Source organism: Strix uralensis, chromosome 13 (assembly GCF_047716275.1).
Source record: "Strix uralensis isolate ZFMK-TIS-50842 chromosome 13, bStrUra1, whole genome shotgun sequence".
NCBI classification, from domain to species: domain Eukaryota; kingdom Metazoa; phylum Chordata; class Aves; order Strigiformes; family Strigidae; genus Strix; species Strix uralensis.
The window spans coordinates 10,506,360-10,523,000 of NC_133984.1; the positions used below are offsets into that span (position 1 = coordinate 10,506,360).

Sequence of the window (16,641 nt, forward strand, 5' to 3'; positions counted from 1 at the left end):
TCTAGCTGCCCCTTCCCGGTGGCCCCAGCCTGAGAGCAGTCATCCCGGCGGGGGGCTCGGCCATCAGCCGGCTGCTGCCACCTTCCGGGTAGGGGACCGCCGGCCGCCTGTGCAGCACCAGACACCTCCGCGGAAACCGCCAGAAACGGCCCGACTGGACAAACACATCTTCCAGGCGATGGTTAAAGAAGCGTGCTGAACTGCGACACACAAACACCCTCCCCAAAGAGCAGCCGGGCTCGGTGCAGCAGCTCTCCCTATGCACGACAGCAGGGATAATTTTAGAGATGATTATTCTGTGGTTTTAGTACTGTGGCAGAAAGAGGTATTTTATGCCTGTTGGAGTGAACTGACTGTGCTCTCTCCCAGTATGTTTTTAGCACGATGGTTATGCTTTTTTGCCACTTATAAATTCAGTGCCCTTCTGTGCAAAGCCTGTTTCGTCTCTTGCTCCATGCAAAGTCACCCAGCCCCGTGGGGAAATCAAACCAGAAAGTAAGTGTAGTTTTTATCATTAAGCCCTCAATTTCAATTTAACTTTAAAAATTATAAGGTACAGATTGCTGAAAAACATCTATTTGGAGAACAATACCAGGGCGTGCTCTGAACACCAATGCGATGCTGCACATTCAGCACTGAACGGCTCCATCCCTTTGTAACCTGGTTTAAGAAGGTTCTCTTAGCGAGTCTACCATCTTTTGTCAATATTTATAGTGAAGGTGTAACTGAAATCAGGGATATAGCCATTTGTGACAGTGTTTCTTGTTCATCTTCCATGACATCCAGATTATTTGCATGAAGGGGTGATGTCTTCCGAGTTCATTAACCTGGAAGTCAGTTTGCATTTGTTTCACTTTGGACATACTCAGAGCCAGGTCTGCTCTGATAATTTTGCCAATAACATTAAAGGCAAAAGACATCGCAGCAAAGATTTTACAAAATACCTATTGAAGGCCTCCCACTGCTTTGGCTGTGCTTGGAGCCAGCTTTGCGAGCAGCAAACTGCCTGCGTGGCCAGTCCAGTGCCCCACTGCCCACCGGTGGGCACCAACAGTGGCCACAGTCTCCCCCACAGCGCCGAGGTGGCAGCCCATGTGGCCACACATACTGTGCCCTGCAGTGCCATGCTGAGGCTGAACTTGTGCCAAAAGCCTGTTGAAGGAAGGGAAATAACCAGAGGAGACATTTGACAAGTTAGTTTTTTATTCAGTGCATTGGACTCATACATCAATGCTTTGTCAACTAACAATGTTTCACACATTCCTATAAAACCAACGCCAAGTCCAGTCTCTTGTTAAAGACGCTCAGTGTAAAATGTAAAGCAGTCTATCAAATATTTACTTTAATAAGTATAGCTTAGAGCCCAGTAACAGGCTGTGTCCAGTGCATTCAGTGCTGGGTTGCAGCAGTGGGTGGAGAATGGATCAGTGACTCATGGTTGGTGCAGGGCTTCGTTAACAAATGTCTAGACCCAGCTCATTAACATCTCAGCCAATGTTTATTGGACTGCTGTAGAGCCTGGCCTCCCTCCTGCAGCTGCTAGTTCGATTATGCCAGTGCTTTGAGCATGGGTGGAGCTGCACCTACGAAATCCCTAATGCAGAACTACTGCAGCACTGGAAAACCTGATTTGAGCTGGGGCAGCCTGTCTGTGCTCCATGCCAAGGACAGTCACGCCGACAGCTCGGCAAGGCACGTCTCACCCCGTCCCTGCAACTGGGCCGGCAGCAGCAGTCAGAACAGCACAGCAAACCAAGGAGAAATGCAAGGTGCTCAGGCCTGACTATCGGGGCAGAAGAGGACATTTCAGGATGGAGGGGTCTTACACTGCAAACCTCCAGGCAGGGATGCCTGCATGCACAGCAAATCAGGCAATGCTGGGGAATGTGGGCAGCTGGAGCATCCCCACTGCTGCCACTGCTGGGGCACATCCTTCAGCCCCACACACGCTCCGCTCCCTGCTCTGTCTCCCACGTGGGCAGGCAGTGTCCTCAGCCCTGTCCCACCCATGGGACAACGCAGGGAAGGCTCCACCGGTATGGCTTGGAGCTGGTCCCCCTTCCCTCTTGCAAGAGTCACCACGGGCAGCACAGGGTGCCCTGGCAGGAGGACAGGGCTGGTGCCAGCCCCACGGCTCCCTGGCAGAGTGCTCCCAGCAAATCCATCTCTGCTCATCCCCCTCCACCAACCTGCTCATATCCCACCTGCCCTGTGCTTTGGCCTCAACTCTCGTCCTGCCTCATCCCTGCCCTCAATCGCTCATTCATTCTGCACGTAAGGAAGGAGACGGCACATTGCCAAATTAGCTATATCTCAGAGGAAATCTATCGAGTTTTATTGAGCTGCCCGTTACGGGGCCTGGACTGTTATGGGCAGTCCCTGTGAAGAGCATGTGGTGCTAAGGCATGGTGACCGTCCGGCCGGCGTTCCTGGCTGCTGTAAAGCGCCTCTTATTCCTCAGACCAGAGAACCTCTCATCCAGTGTCAGGCTGGTCTGCAGGGGAAAGGGAGAGCGAGTCAGTCCCGTGTCTCGTGGCAAAGCATGGCCAAACTTGTAGCGGGGTATTGATTAGAGCCCATCAGTCAGGACGGTGCTTCACAGCCAGTTAGTCAATTAAACCACTCAGCACACGGAGACAAGGAGCTCAACAGACTGTGTGTGGCTGGAAAACCTCCAAGCAGCGCCCAGCCCCAAGACACTGGGCATCCTCAGCAAGAACAGGAGCAAGCAGATGGCATTTGAGCACATGGCATCAAGTAAAACCAAACCGTCCAGACAAGAAACGCCGGCGATGAAGAAGGTGGAGCAGGATTTCTGACCTGCCCAGGGGCTCTTGGACCATACTTCAGCATAAAACGTGGCACTGAGGAAGTCACCAAAGCAAAGAGAGAGCAAAGCCCAGAAGTGCTGTGTGTCTCTGAGGAGTGGGGAGCACCGACAGTGAAATGGTCCCCCCTGGCCAAGACCACTCACAAGCAGCATCTCCCCGCTCCAAGCAAGCACATGGAGAGGCCAAGAGGGGCCAAAAGAGTGGGGAAAACTGGGCCGAGTCTGTAACTGCTGAACAGTCTTCTCAGATGCCTTCAGTTTTGTGAGCAACCTAGCCAACACGGCTACAGGACTCTCCTCCCGGGTTATGCTAGATAAACCCAACTGGTAGCCCCAAAGACCTGTGAGTGATGTTAACAGCTTAGTGGCAGTGCTGCTGCAGGGTGCAAAGTGCCACCTGTCCCGTCGACACTCCTCTACCTGGTTGGCCATTGCACGGAAGTTGAATCTCAGCAGCACCCCCCTGGGCTGGGGCTTGGTGGCCCGTGGCGGGGGCCTCTGACTTCGCAGGAACGGGCGCTTGGATCCAGGCCTGGGGAGAGCACAGATCTGCAGTCACTCAGGATGCTTAGGCAGCTCACTTCCTATCATCTGCAAACCAGCACAGAGTAAAGGAGACACGCGCATGCCCCACACGTCCCATGGCATGTCTCACAGCAGCCGGGGTGAGTCTAAAGGGTGCCGGGAGAGCTGCTGTGCAGGCAGAGTTCCAGCACCAGGGACTGCGTCACATCAAGGCTATCACGGGGTGCTCTCTGCACCCAGGACATGCCAAGTGCCCTCACTCACCCTTCTTTCTGCCCCTGGGTGCTGGGTCCTGCAGCTGCACCGGCTCAGCCCAGGGGTGAAGCTGCCCCCTTCCAGCCTCTGCATTCCTCTCACACAGTGAGGGTGCTGTGTCCCTTTGGGGTGCGTGGGTTTCCCCCGTGAAACCCCACAGCGAGCACAACCAGCCCGCCACCTCCCACATGCTGCTGGCACTTCCATTTCTCCTTACTCCGGATAACAAATGAGCCACACAGTAATTATCATCTCCTTTCAGATATGCCAGGAAGGGAACGAGACACCATTTTGCTAATCATTTTGGGTCTGAACCATTCATTGCACGCTCATTATAGAAGAAGTGAAGATGCAATAATGCTAAAGGGATTTGCAATGGCTTTTGTAGGGCTCCCATCCTAACAAATCACCTCATTTACTTACGCGTTGGTCTGGCCTGCCTGGGGATTAGCCACAGAAACCGTCAGAACTGCTCCGGGGCTGGGTTTCACTTGCCACCTGCCGAGACAGGGAGATGTATCCAGCTTCCACTCGAATGTGAAAGAGCACCTTGTGTTTGCAGCGTGCCTTTGTTCACCAGTTACCTTCTCATCCTTGGTGGTTTCCCTTCTTCATTAGCATCCATCTGTTGTGAAATATATTTTTAAAAAAATGACTTAAAGAATTAGCTCTCAGAAACAATGATTCATTTTCTAGTATTTCATTTGGTGTATCTAAATAGCTCTTTCCTTGCATGTTGTCAAGAAATTTGTTAATTTTGGGGTTCCTGCTGGCACAGTGATCTGTATGGGGTGGCTTTACTTTACCCTGTGTGTGCTGCTGTATAAGCTACAAGGTTTACTTTTATCATCTGCCCAGGTTTTATTTTCCAGCTGCCAGAATATTAAGCTGCATTGAAAGTTGCCTGTCCTGCGAACACTTTCCTAGGAATACATTCGTTGTTAAAGCCATTCATCTCTCCCAGTCACTTTTGGAAGCAAAGATACAACTGGGCAAAGGCTGGTAAAACTGAAGGCTTGTCACCATCAGCAAGTTGCAGAAAAAATGTCTCGATACTGACCCCTCTCTGAAAGTTCGCTTTGGAGAACCGCTGCTGCATCCGCTTCTGCTGGAAGGCTGGTCCCCTGTTCAGCAGGAAAGGCCTGCTGGTAAAGGAGGAGAGAGAAAAGGACATAGGTGAGTATGATGCCAGGTCTCTCCTAAAGTTTAATGCTGAACTACCTAACCCAGTGTGGTATTAAAAAGCAAATGAGGCTGTGTGTTACCAAGTTCCGCCCAACGGGTTTTTCTGCGAGCAAAGGATTTCAGAGGAACTCGTTTTTCTGCTCAAATGAAACAACAGCTTGTGTTCTGAACTCTGCTCGTTTAAAAAAAAAATCATGGAAGAAAATAATCTGATCGGAAGGGACCTCTGGAGGTCATTTAGTCCCTGGTCTACTCCAAGCAGAGAAAGATGGGATTGCAACAGAGAACACAAGGACCGCAGTGAGACAGGCACGGAGACTGCCCAGTGCCCGGCAGCCTGCCTTTGTCACCGCTCCTGGGGCACAGCATCTGCTTCTGCAACCCCTCACCAGGACAGACACCCTCTCCCTGCCTATCCCTTACAGCTGGAATCTGTATTTCCTGCCTTTATGAAAATAAATGCTATTTCACCATTCAAAAGTTTTCCCCAAAATGACAGAGTTTAATAAAGGTTTAATAAAAATACAAAGGTCACATTTTCTATGTTTTCTAAAATGAAATGACAGATCTAATACCTGAATTATTAACTATCAGCACAAGGTTGTTTTATTTCCAGGTGCCCTCCTAACATACCCAGGGGTACTTTTCTCACATCGCATGAGCACACGGGTGTAGCCACTCCCAGCTGGCACAGACTGAGAGCAGAGCCCCAGAAACTGCACAGGGAAAACCAAAAAAGCCCAGAGTTACCAAAGATTTTACCTTCTCCCTGGGGCGTGGGTGCTGGCGGCAGCTGCTCTGAATCTCTTGGGGCCTGGGGGTGGCCGTCGCCGTCCCTCCGGCTGCCCACTGCTGCTGCTTTTGGAGAAAGCATCGTTGTTCTTGTTGCCCTGAAAGAGCAGCGAGAGCTCAGCAGTTGTCACCCATGCCACACCCTCAGTGCACAAAGGGGGAGTGAGCACGAGTGACAGCACACGACCGTGCTTCCCTCCACCAACTGCCGCTGCCTGAAAAGCCAGTACATTTATTTGGCATTGTCTTTGGCTCTGTCTAGAGGGAAACCCAGACTGCTCCAAAGTGCAGGTGGTGATTGCTCACACTGCAGCAGTTCCCTCGCTGCTCTCGGACACGTTCAGCGCCACTTGCAATTGCTTCAAAGGGGGCTCAGCCCCACACTGTGTGCTCTGCATTCCCCGTATTCTCATTCCCAACTGTTTTTCCTTTGCAATTTCTGCAGTCTTGCAACTGAACAACCCTGCTCTGCAAGTGGTTTTTTTTTTTTCCTTTTCTATTTTCTTGATGTGAAACTGATTCCTCACTAAATCTACCAAAATCTACCAAAACCGAGCAGTGTTGCTGTAGTCTCAAATTTGGACTCGGTATACACTGTTGTCAACAATCAGTCTGTGTGCCTCAGCTCCTGGGCATGAAACTACAAGTACCAGGAATAATGTTTCATTCTAATGGTGCAGAAATACCAAAAAAAATTAGTTCATGGAGAGCAAATCTCACACAAGCCAAGCATTATAGCTTTGCTCAGGTTTCTTTTCGGTCATTGACTCTTTCTTGTTTGGACATGTACGTTGCCCGGTCCAAGCCCTGACGCATGAAGAACATCAGAAGACCCCTCAGCAGTGTATGTCCTCCTGCAGTTACTTATGCAAACTGCCACAGACTCTATCCCATTTATTTCTGTGGGACAACCACCACCACTGTTACTACCCACTAACTGAGATGTGTTTCCACATTCTTCCCACTTGGTTTATTTCTGCGAAATGGAAGCTACCGTAGAATTATGCCTCCTAGCAACTGCTTATTACTTTCTGTTAATATCCAGCCACATTCAATATCTGAGTCATCGCAGTCTTTATTTTCAGGAATAACCACACTCCATGCACATGCATGCTCAGCTTAGGGCTCTCTTATTTACACCCCCAGCACACAGCCATTAAATGTGCCATCATGTTTGGCACTTGGGTGTTTTTTTAAAAGCTTGCTGAGCGTATGTGACCTCCTAATTGAATGGAAAAAACCAACCACCTCTCACAGAGGACTACCTGCTTGATTTCCACTTTCTACACCAAGCCAGTTTAATATTAGTGACACTCAGAAGAAAGCTGTAAGAACTACTTTAATGGTGATCACATACCTTCCTTCCCATGTCTTGAATCTTAAAAATAACTCAAAAACCAAATGAAATATTTCAATCTTTTTTTTTTTTTAAAGTGTTTTTGAGCAGACAAGACCTAGACATTTAAACTTGAAAAAGGCAGAGCCATGAAAGAAAAAAAAATGTGTTTTACACTGAAGCACGTGGGCAATCTGACCCATGGCTGTCACAGTACTGGGAATCAGTGTCTCTCAGGAGGATATCCACTTGTTAGTGAAAAGTATGTCTCTGAACCAAAGTCACCTGAAGTCAACAACAGGCTGTCCTTTTACTTCATTGGACCTTGGAAAACGCTCAGGGTGGAGGGCAAATAATGGTGAATCTTAACAAACCTCCTCTAAGTGCTAATAGTAAGATGAGATGACATGAAATTTGTTTTTATGGAAATATTTTTAAATCTTTTAAGAACACATTTTTAAAAAATCTTTTTTTTGTAAAACCCATGGGAACTGATTCAGTAAAATTATGCCAAGTCATAAGCTTATAAAATCAACCAGAAAATTGCTATTTTATATGCATATGTGTCTGTACTCAGCTAAGCATACAAATGCTATGCACAGACATATAAAGGATAGTGCCTGTAAATATTTTATGCAGATTGTTCTTTGGGGTAATCCAGGATCATAAAATCCAGCAGATTTCCTCATGACATTTGGGAACAGCTGTACCTTCCTTACCCCCCTACCTCTTGAGCCGATGCCTGGCGATTTAAAGGGCTCACTCCATTTAATGCGGCAGCTGCTCTTCTCCTGGGGCCGGGCACACCATTCCTGAATTGTCTCCGATTGTATTGTTGTTGTCCAAACCCTCTTCTAAAGCGGTTAGGTCCTATGAAAATAAACTCTTATTTTAGCATCCTTCGAAACTTAATTCATGATTACAGTTTTGCAAATGGATTACAAGGTTAACTTAATATGATATAGCAGTATCTATATAAATAGTGATGCAAGAATCACATTAATTTATTCCAGAAAAGTAAATGAATTTTGCAGAATATTAAATAATGTATCCTTCCAATGTCTCACTAACATTCTCATTCTGTGTAGGACTGACATACACATTATTTGATTTGAAAGAATATAGAAAAGCCTTCCACAATTCTGATTCCTAATAAAGGCAGGAACGCTCACATCAGGAAACCTGTCAATCTGTTGTCAGAGCTCACACTGCTATGAATTAACTGTGAAATGGAAGAAGCCTTTTGGTACAGATATGCAAGTGACTCAAGCATCCGGAAGCCAACCCCACAGCAGCCTGGAATAGCTCTGAGTGCCCACATTATAGCACTTGATAGGTGAAGACTGGACCATAATTTTTATATATATATATGTATATTATATTTTCTTTCAGCTTGATATAGACATATCCTTACTTACTGCATATACTGAAGGGGGAACCTTCTGCTGCTGTTTTATGTAACTGCACAGGACATACACACCAACAGCCCATCTTGCATATAATGCTTTCCCCTAAGCCTGTTCATGATCTTGAAGTGTGCTGAAGTGTCGAGCAAGAGGAAAGCGCTCCGTCAGACGGAGGCACAGTGCATTAAAGCCTAATTACTCCACATGATAAACTTCTGTAGTCATAATGAAGTAGACATATTCTGAGTCGCTATAGCAGTGAAATGTGCACACATACTCAGAGGGGTGTATAAATCAGGCACAAAGCAGTGCATGGCAGAGAGCGGCAAGAGTGCGGTTAAACCCTGGCCCACACAGCAGCACCGCACTGATACAAACCACAGAGCAGTTAGACACATGTATTGATCCTACATCATCGATTCCTACTTCACAGCAATTTATAATGACTTGGAGCAATTAGAAATGAAGTGTTCTGAGGCAGTGGTGACATCGCTGTCAGGGGCCATCACCGCAGTGATTAATGAAGGCTCCAGCCCCAGGGTGTAACACCGGTTGGTGCCAGCGTGTGCTGGTTACACTGGAATGAGTGAAGATGATTTGAGCTGCTCTAGCTTTAAAACAAAAGGGCACCAGGGCATGCCCGTGGGAAGCACCTCCGGGACAGCTCATAAGGGTGCTTCGCTCCTGATGGCTGGAGATGCTGGTTGGGAATCCTCACAAAAATGCTGCTCACACGATCTGTGGGGCCAGTAGTTATTTTATTTGCAAACGATGCCCTCTCACCTCAGATGTGCAGGTGTGTAAATGTTCCTCTCCAAACACTTGAATTCTGGCAATCTGTGTCATTTTGACCAGATGTGGTCTCGCTGTGTTTAATGGCCCTTTTTTCCCTTCTGGTTCTGTCCCCACAGTTTGTTTTTCCCCTTCTTGTTCCCTTCAACACCACCCTGGGCTTGCCCCTCTCTACTGTTTGCCAGATCGTGCTCCTGCAGGCCACCAAGCTCTCCTGTACCCCGGAGAGGGCGCCTCCTCTGCGGCAAGACAGACTGAACTCAGCTGCCTTTCCTGGGCATTTCATTGGTGCAATGGGAGGGACTGATGCAAAAGGCAGCCCTGACTAGAAAATCATGCCCCTGTCAGTCAGTTCATATTAGGGAGCCTCTGCTCAGCGGTGCGCTCAGGCACACCTCAGCCAGTGTAAATAACTAACGACGGAGCCGTCAGCCTCCAAGGGGTACCCTGTGTACACCAGCTGGGGACGAAGGACTCAGTCTGTCATGTATCCTGAAGTGTGACAGATGGGAGGCTCCATCTCTGCAAAAAGTCTGGCACATATTTATTAATGAAAGAACATTTGAATAAAACCCCACAGCATCAGCAGCTGGGGAAGACCCTCACTGTGTTTGGGTGCACCCTCAGAGCCTGGTGCTGAGCACATCTGCGTTGGCCAAGAGGCACCTCTGCCCAGCAAGCCCAGTTGGGGGAGAAGCCCCGATGTCTGACAGACTCTTTTTCCAAGGAGATTTGAAATTCAAATTTCTTGTCATTAAAAATCATCTTTCCCCCACTGGGGAGATGGTTTAAGCCATATTCCAGGAGGGATAACAGCACTTCGCTTGCATGAATTCTCTTGCTGGTTTAATCAGCATAATAGCCTTCTCCATCCTCTGTCATTACAGTGCTAGGCTGTTCTGATCGTCATTTTGATAATGGTTATCACATCTCAGCCCAGAAGGGACTGCACTTCAGCAGGGACTGAAGTGAAATGAGCCCCTGAAGAATTACGGGCTAAATTCCCAGTCATGCTGAGCTTCCCAAAATTGCTACTGACATCAGCCCCACACAGCATGGTGGGTCTCTGCACTTGGCAGGACTAAATTCAGATTCAGTTAAAACCTCTGAAATACTAAGACTAGCAGAAATAATTCTATAAATGAACAGAAAAGTTCTCCACTCTAAGGAATAGCTAAAAAAATATTTTGGTTGATTTATTTGACTCTGCATGCAGTAGTCGCTTGAGTGTGGAAGAATATCAAAGCCTGTGTTTTTGACAGAAAAATCAATTTGCAAAGGGCAATTATTATCATTCTGTTTTGAACTGGAACAATTCTTGCTAAGGCAATATGTGGTGGAGACCAAGAACATAAGAGTGGGAGGCAGACTGGAGACAAGCAGGATTGCTCCCAGCAGTCCCACTGTCCTGATGTGCCATTGGCACCCCAAGGGAAGACTGTAAAGACACTGCTGCAAAATGTCACTAAAATCTTCAATGAAGTGATTTAGCGGTAATTTAAAAAAAAAGCAACACTTTGATAGAGATGGCATTTCGTGCAGCAGATCATTTTGGTTTTGTAGATAAAAGCTAGTGGAACCAAACATAGATTAGTGTGTGATCACTCGGTATTATAAAAAAACTCATCATAAAAATAGCATGGTTGGCAAAAGTGACAAATTAGCTCCAATAACTGAGCTATCAAAGACAGTTACTGAAGGGGTAATTTAAGTGTGTTCTGGGAAAAAGAGGATTAGGAAGAGGCATAATTAAAATATGCAAAGCCAAAAGGGAATAGAGAATAGATATTAAGTCACTTTGAATTAGTAATTCATGAGAGGGTGGAAGGGAGAGAAATGGATGAATTTATGCTCTGAAAGGGCCCTGATAGTCCATTGTTGCAGAGAGAAAAGCTATTCAGAGCCCGAGAGCATCTTATACGCGCACAGGAATTAGACAGGAGAAGGATTTAAGGGATGCATTTTGTTATACAAACGTGTTTTCCAGATTGGCAGGACTACACTGTCCCAAGGCGCTCACCTACCTTGCAAATTCCTCTGCATCCAGGCATGGAAACGGGGCCGCCCGTACCCATATGCCGAATTCCTGTTCTTGACCTGCTGCCTTCGCCTGTCCCCTGCGGCGCTGGCATCTGTTTGCTCTTTCCTGTGGCGTTTTATGATGTCATCTAGATCAAAATGGCAAAGGGGAAACCCATAAAACCTGCACTTTCTACCAACAGTGATTCCCACTTTTGGTGCTTGCAATTGTCTGCAGTAAAAATGGAGCTTGCGGTTCTGTGAGCTATGCTGGCTGGACAATAAAAGATTAAGCTTAGCTCAGAAAGTATAGGATCAATTTACTTGGCTCCTGCGGGCTGGAGATTAGAGTGCAGCGAATTATTTAAAAATGTGCCACCATCCAGCACGTATCCACCATGTGCAGGACAGAGATTTCAGACCCACATCCCACCAAGGGATCTGATCCTGCAGATTTCCCACGAGCATAAGGGAATATGGTTTTGCAGGGGCACCGGGAGCTCAGCGATGAGCAGAGAACATTTTTTGAGAAGGTCTGACCTGGAAGGCTACAGGAGCAGTGGTCAAAGGGGGGACATTGAGCAGAAGCACCCATGGGTGCACCCACTCTGTGACAGCTGTTCCAAGGCTCCCCTTGCCATGCGTGGGACACGGGCACTGCCCTGTGCAGAGAACGTGTCCCTGGTGTATAAACAACAGAAATGCTGGTCAAGTGCCATGCAAACACAAGTGGGATGAATGTCCCCCCAGGCCCTAAATTTGTAAAGGGGAGAACTGAAGCTTGATGCAGCGAAGGCTGCGACGTGAGGGCTGTGGGGAAGGAATCTCACTCGTACAGGGCGACTGTCAAGAAAGCGGACATCGCAGTCCCACAAACACTCATGGCTCACCAGGCAGCTGTAGAACAGTTTCCTTTCAATTCCCATCTCCTGGAGTCAGCTACCTGCATGTCTTTCCTCAGTGCTTTAAAAAAACAAAGCAAGTTTCTAGCCCTCAGTGGTATGAGATGAAACTTGAAGCCATAAACCTCTATGGATGAAAAACTAGTAAGTAAATAGATGCAACATGCACAATCAATATCAGCAGTCCTTTGTATTTTAAGTTTCATTATCTTCAGGACCTGACTCTTGATTTTCTATCTGGGGTAGACGCTCCTGCTTAATTACTCAATATAGCTAACATAGAAACAGTTGGATAAGGATGTACCAACCACAGAGGAAGAATTCATTAGCTTCTGCTGTTGTCTGGTGAGGCAGAGAGGGAGAATATCCCAAATGCAAGAGGACTGCGCAGGGGATGCCTGCTCTCCCCTGCAAAACTTGGGCTCTCCCGTATAGACCTGTCTGCGCCACACCAAGGGAACCAGCTCTTGTGCTTCACATTGAACACATCAATTCGATTTCCATGCTTGCCCCACTGCCAGCAGCAGTAAGATATTTTGGGAACCCTGTACAGCTCTCTGCAGACAGGAGGGAGGACAACCAGCCAGCTCCTGCACTGCTGCAGTACGAGCACTGGGACCAGGCACAGCTGCCTCACACCTCTGAGTCTCCACTGCCACCCCACCACAAAAGGGGTATAAAACAGCCTGAATGCAGCAAAATGGACTCAGGATGTCTTGCCAACATCCCAGGACTCCCCTCAGCCAAAATTCTTATTAGGCAGCTCTGAAAATGTACTCTATTGAGCTCTTCCATGAACTGCGAGGTGTTTCTCGTTTTCCTTGCAAGACACCATCCAAATGCAGTTCCCAAGGCGCAGAGCCTGTACAAAACAACCAATTATTTTCCCTGTAATTTAGACCCTTTTGGTTTAAAACTGTACTGGTAGCACTGAGAAGACATCACAAAATTTCTCCCAAGGACATTTTGCCACAGTGCTTCACCAGTTCGGACCCAGCCAAGCATCCCGGGTGCTTCCGTGGGCACTGCTGCTGTAACACTGCACATCCCCTGAGCTGCACTGAAGTGGCACATTTTACAACAGAGCACAAGGGACACAAAGTGATGATTCACCTGCAGTATCCAGAGTATACCTGACAGGGTTTTGAAAGCTCATGCTCATCCTGAACAAGTGTTTTTAACTCTTTAAAAGATGGCACTGGAAGTTGAGGTATCTGGACCACGCACAAACTACTTTAGATGAAGAACTCTATGAAGAAACAGCTCAAAGCCCCTCAGTTCTCAATGAGTTGAGCTGGTCTGAAATCAAGGGGATCTTCTTAATTCAAGCTGTTCTGATGAAGAGGAAAAGCAAAGGCCGGGACATCTCCTTGTTAATTTTTCTTGTATTTTCCAACAATTTCTTCTTTGAACCTCAAACCTTCCAGAAAATACTTCGCAAGTAATAAAGCCACATCTGTTAAGCTCCAAGCAGAATGTTTTAACTTTACTTTAACAAATTAGCAAGGACAGAAGTGTCCAAATCAGGCCTTTTCCCAGGCAATGGCCACTCCAGCTCCTTAATGAATCACTGGAGTGGAAGCACAGAAGTGCCATTAGCTTTCAATGGGTGATTATCATGAACAGCACACCATACCTCCAGCGCTTGTCTCTTGTCATTTTCTATCAAGAAACTCCTGTGTCCAAATTAATACAAAGCCCAGGGAAAACAAACAAGAGCAGATGTAAGAATAGGCTGCGTGACTGCTTTTGTGATTTCTCTATCAAGTATGCCAGGAAGAGAGCACACTGGGAGAGGCTGGGCGATGTTCTTGGTATGAATGCGCTAATGTTCTCAGCTAAGTGTGCCTTTGGGACATGTGCTATTTGGGGCACAGGCTGATCTGAAGTGTATCGACAGCATCCCTGCTTGCCCTGCAGGGAGGTGGGTGCAGGCATCCAAGGGTGGGCTATATACAGTGCGAGGAAGAGCCTGCTAGGAATGGAAGGGAGATGAATGCTCAGGTGCCCGGTTGGTCACCTTTCAGTGTCTTTTTTCTTTGTGCATGAGTGGTTACCCTGTCTTTTGTGCCCATAAATATGAGGGGGTTAACATAGCAATGTAATGGAGTAATACGTAAGGCTGGAAGGGATCCTAAGAGGTCATTTAAGGTACCCCTATGCCCTCAAGGAAGAATTAGATATATCAGGGCTGCTTTAGAGTAACTCCTGCAGTTTCCTGTGACTGCTAACTCAAGTAAGGCCTAACATATCTGAAAGCACCGAAACAAGCACCTGATGGTTAAAGTATCAGTTCTCCACCAGGGCTCTTGTTTTATAGTTCTCCCTTCCCTGAGTAAGGTGTATTCTGGATTGAATATGGAGGTGGACCACAGGAGGTCTGACCGAGGGAAGCACTAAGGGAGAGCAAAAGCAAAGGGAGTATCGCACGTCAGTATACAGAAAAAGGGTGTGCAACACCATGGGAAAAAAAAAAAAAAAGAAGAAGAATTAGGGACCTGCTATTGCTGTAAATCCTCACAGCACCATTAAAATAAGGGTGCATCAGCCAAGGGATCAGTTTGAGTTTGCAGTGGAAAATGTTCTGCTATTCCTGACAAGTGGCTCATTGCTGGGAAGAAATGACACAAGTTTTCGGTTAGGAAGCTGACCCAATAATAAAGGGTGCTGGTGGACTTTCCTTCCACAGCTGAGATGGCAACACAATAATCCACCAAGATCAGTCATCCAAGCGTCGGAGTCCAGGCCTTCGGAGTTGATAAAAGGGCAGTTGTTTATGCACAGTTCACATATCCAGCGCCAGAGGAATGGTGAGCACCATGAGCAAGCTGCTATAAATAGCCTGCACACCCGAGGACATGTCTCCTATCTTTATTTCACTAGAGGGCTCGTTGACGAAAGCCTCTCCCAACCCCCGGCGCTTGACGCTCTCCCCCTGAAGTTACGGGGTGCTGCCAGCAAAGCACAGAGATGAGTTTTTGAAGCCGTGATTCCTTCCCCCCCCCCCAGCTATTTCTTCGCCTTTTCCTGCCCGGTGCCCTCCCCCCAGCCGAGTGCAGGGGTACCGGGGGTCACCCCGCGCTCCTCTGCCCGACTCTGCCCACCCCGCCACGACACACACAAGCACAAACCACCCCCCGGGCCCCGCCGGGCGCACGGAGCCCCGGGCCGCGCCCCCCCCGGCCCCGAGCGCCCTCGGCCCGGCCCCGCCGCCCTCCCCGGGCAGGGACCCTCTCCCCGCCGGACCTACCCAGGGACATATCGATCTCCTCGGCTCCCGGCTGCGGCTCCGCCGCGGGACCCGGCCCGGGCTGCGGCCCCGCCGCCTCCATGGGCTCCCAGCGCGCACTGCCGCCGCCCCCCGCCGCCCAGTGCGCCTGCCCGGAATGGGCCGGCACCGGCGGCGGCACCGCGGGCGGCACCCCGCCCCGGCACCCCCCCTGGGCAGCCCTGCCCCGGCACCCACCCACCGCACCCTGCCCGCTGTGCTCGGACACCCCCTCTCTCCCCAAACCGACCGTCCGTCGCCCGCCCCCCCCCCCCCCCGCCAGCATCCCCCAAGCTCGCTCCGCGGGCATCCCCTCCAGCGCCCCCCCGGCCAGCTCTGCCCTCGGGGCACTCCCTGCTCGGCCCTGCCCTGGCTCTCTGCCCCCCTGCACCCCAAGAGTCGTCCTCGCAGCCTCCCCACTAATTCGGGAGATCCTTTTCATCAGCACTTCCCCTCTAGCTCGCTCCTAAGCACCCTTCCCCAGCCTCTGTGCTAACACTCTTCTCCCCCCCGAATCCTTCTCCTCTGGGGTTATGCCGGGCGCAGATGTATCTTAAAAGGCCGTCAGTCGTTTCTGAGCGATGTAAAAGAAGGAATGACTACAAAAACAAGGTAACTTTACCAATGGAGGGACTCTCGGCTTGTACTCGGCCATCAAGTCTGTTTGTATGTGTGAGCTTCCTGGGGAGGGAGCATCCGTTTGGGATTGGTCCTTCAGCACCATCCTGATCACTCGCAGAGTCAAATTCTTCAGATATTTCAGCCTCTGTGTCACATTGGATATGGCACTGGTACTATTCTGCATTTTGAATACAAAATGTGAGCTAGACCATCTTCCTCTACTTTTAAAGCCAGATTAAAAAAACAAACAAACAAAAAACAAACAACAAAAAAACCCAAACCAAACAAAATGGAAAAGAACTGGGAGAACTCACTCCTCTTCCAAAGGGCTACCAGGCATTAGGTGAATAACATGTTTTTTTCTGAAGTTTCTATATAATAAATGCTCTGAAGTAATCTTCCACACCACATACATAATAAAGGCCACATAAATCTCAGAACAAAGTCTGCATGTTCAAGACTGTTTCTTGTGTTTTCAAGACAGTTTCTTTTTCCCAGCTTGCACTTCAAATGGCAGAGAAATTTCTACGTGAAAATAAATCAGGGCAAAGATTGCCTCCTGGTATGTGTATAGCTCTTAGCAAGATCAAGTGCTTCTGAAAGTGTTGGTTTAGGGAACTGTTCTTTCATGAAAGAAAAGAACAGAATGGTGTTGAGAAAGCAACAAATAACCTTGGCTTTTTGCAATGACACCGCAGGACGATCATTAA

The 16,641-nt window shown here is 48.4% G+C and overlaps 1 protein-coding gene across 2 annotated transcripts; it reads right to left on the reverse strand.

The window, feature by feature from the left end:
- Positions 1-1,185: 1,185 nt before the first annotated feature.
- On the reverse strand, positions 1,186-15,448 carry LOC141949334 (UAP56-interacting factor-like). Of its 2 annotated transcripts, none has more exons than XM_074882808.1 (9): positions 15,293-15,448; positions 11,146-11,289; positions 7,651-7,793; positions 5,558-5,685; positions 4,671-4,752; positions 4,195-4,235; positions 4,034-4,108; positions 3,251-3,362; positions 1,186-2,494 (listed from the first exon to the last, which is right to left on the reverse strand). In XM_074882808.1, exons 1-9 carry the CDS (start codon positions 15,372-15,374, stop codon positions 2,399-2,401), a joined length of 903 nt encoding a protein of 300 aa, XP_074738909.1. In that variant the 5' UTR covers positions 15,375-15,448; the 3' UTR covers positions 1,186-2,398. The 2 variants fall into 2 exon arrangements, with proteins under 2 accessions (XP_074738909.1, XP_074738907.1); XM_074882806.1 differs by having other exon boundaries at positions 4,671-4,755.
- Positions 15,449-16,641: the final 1,193 nt, after the last annotated feature.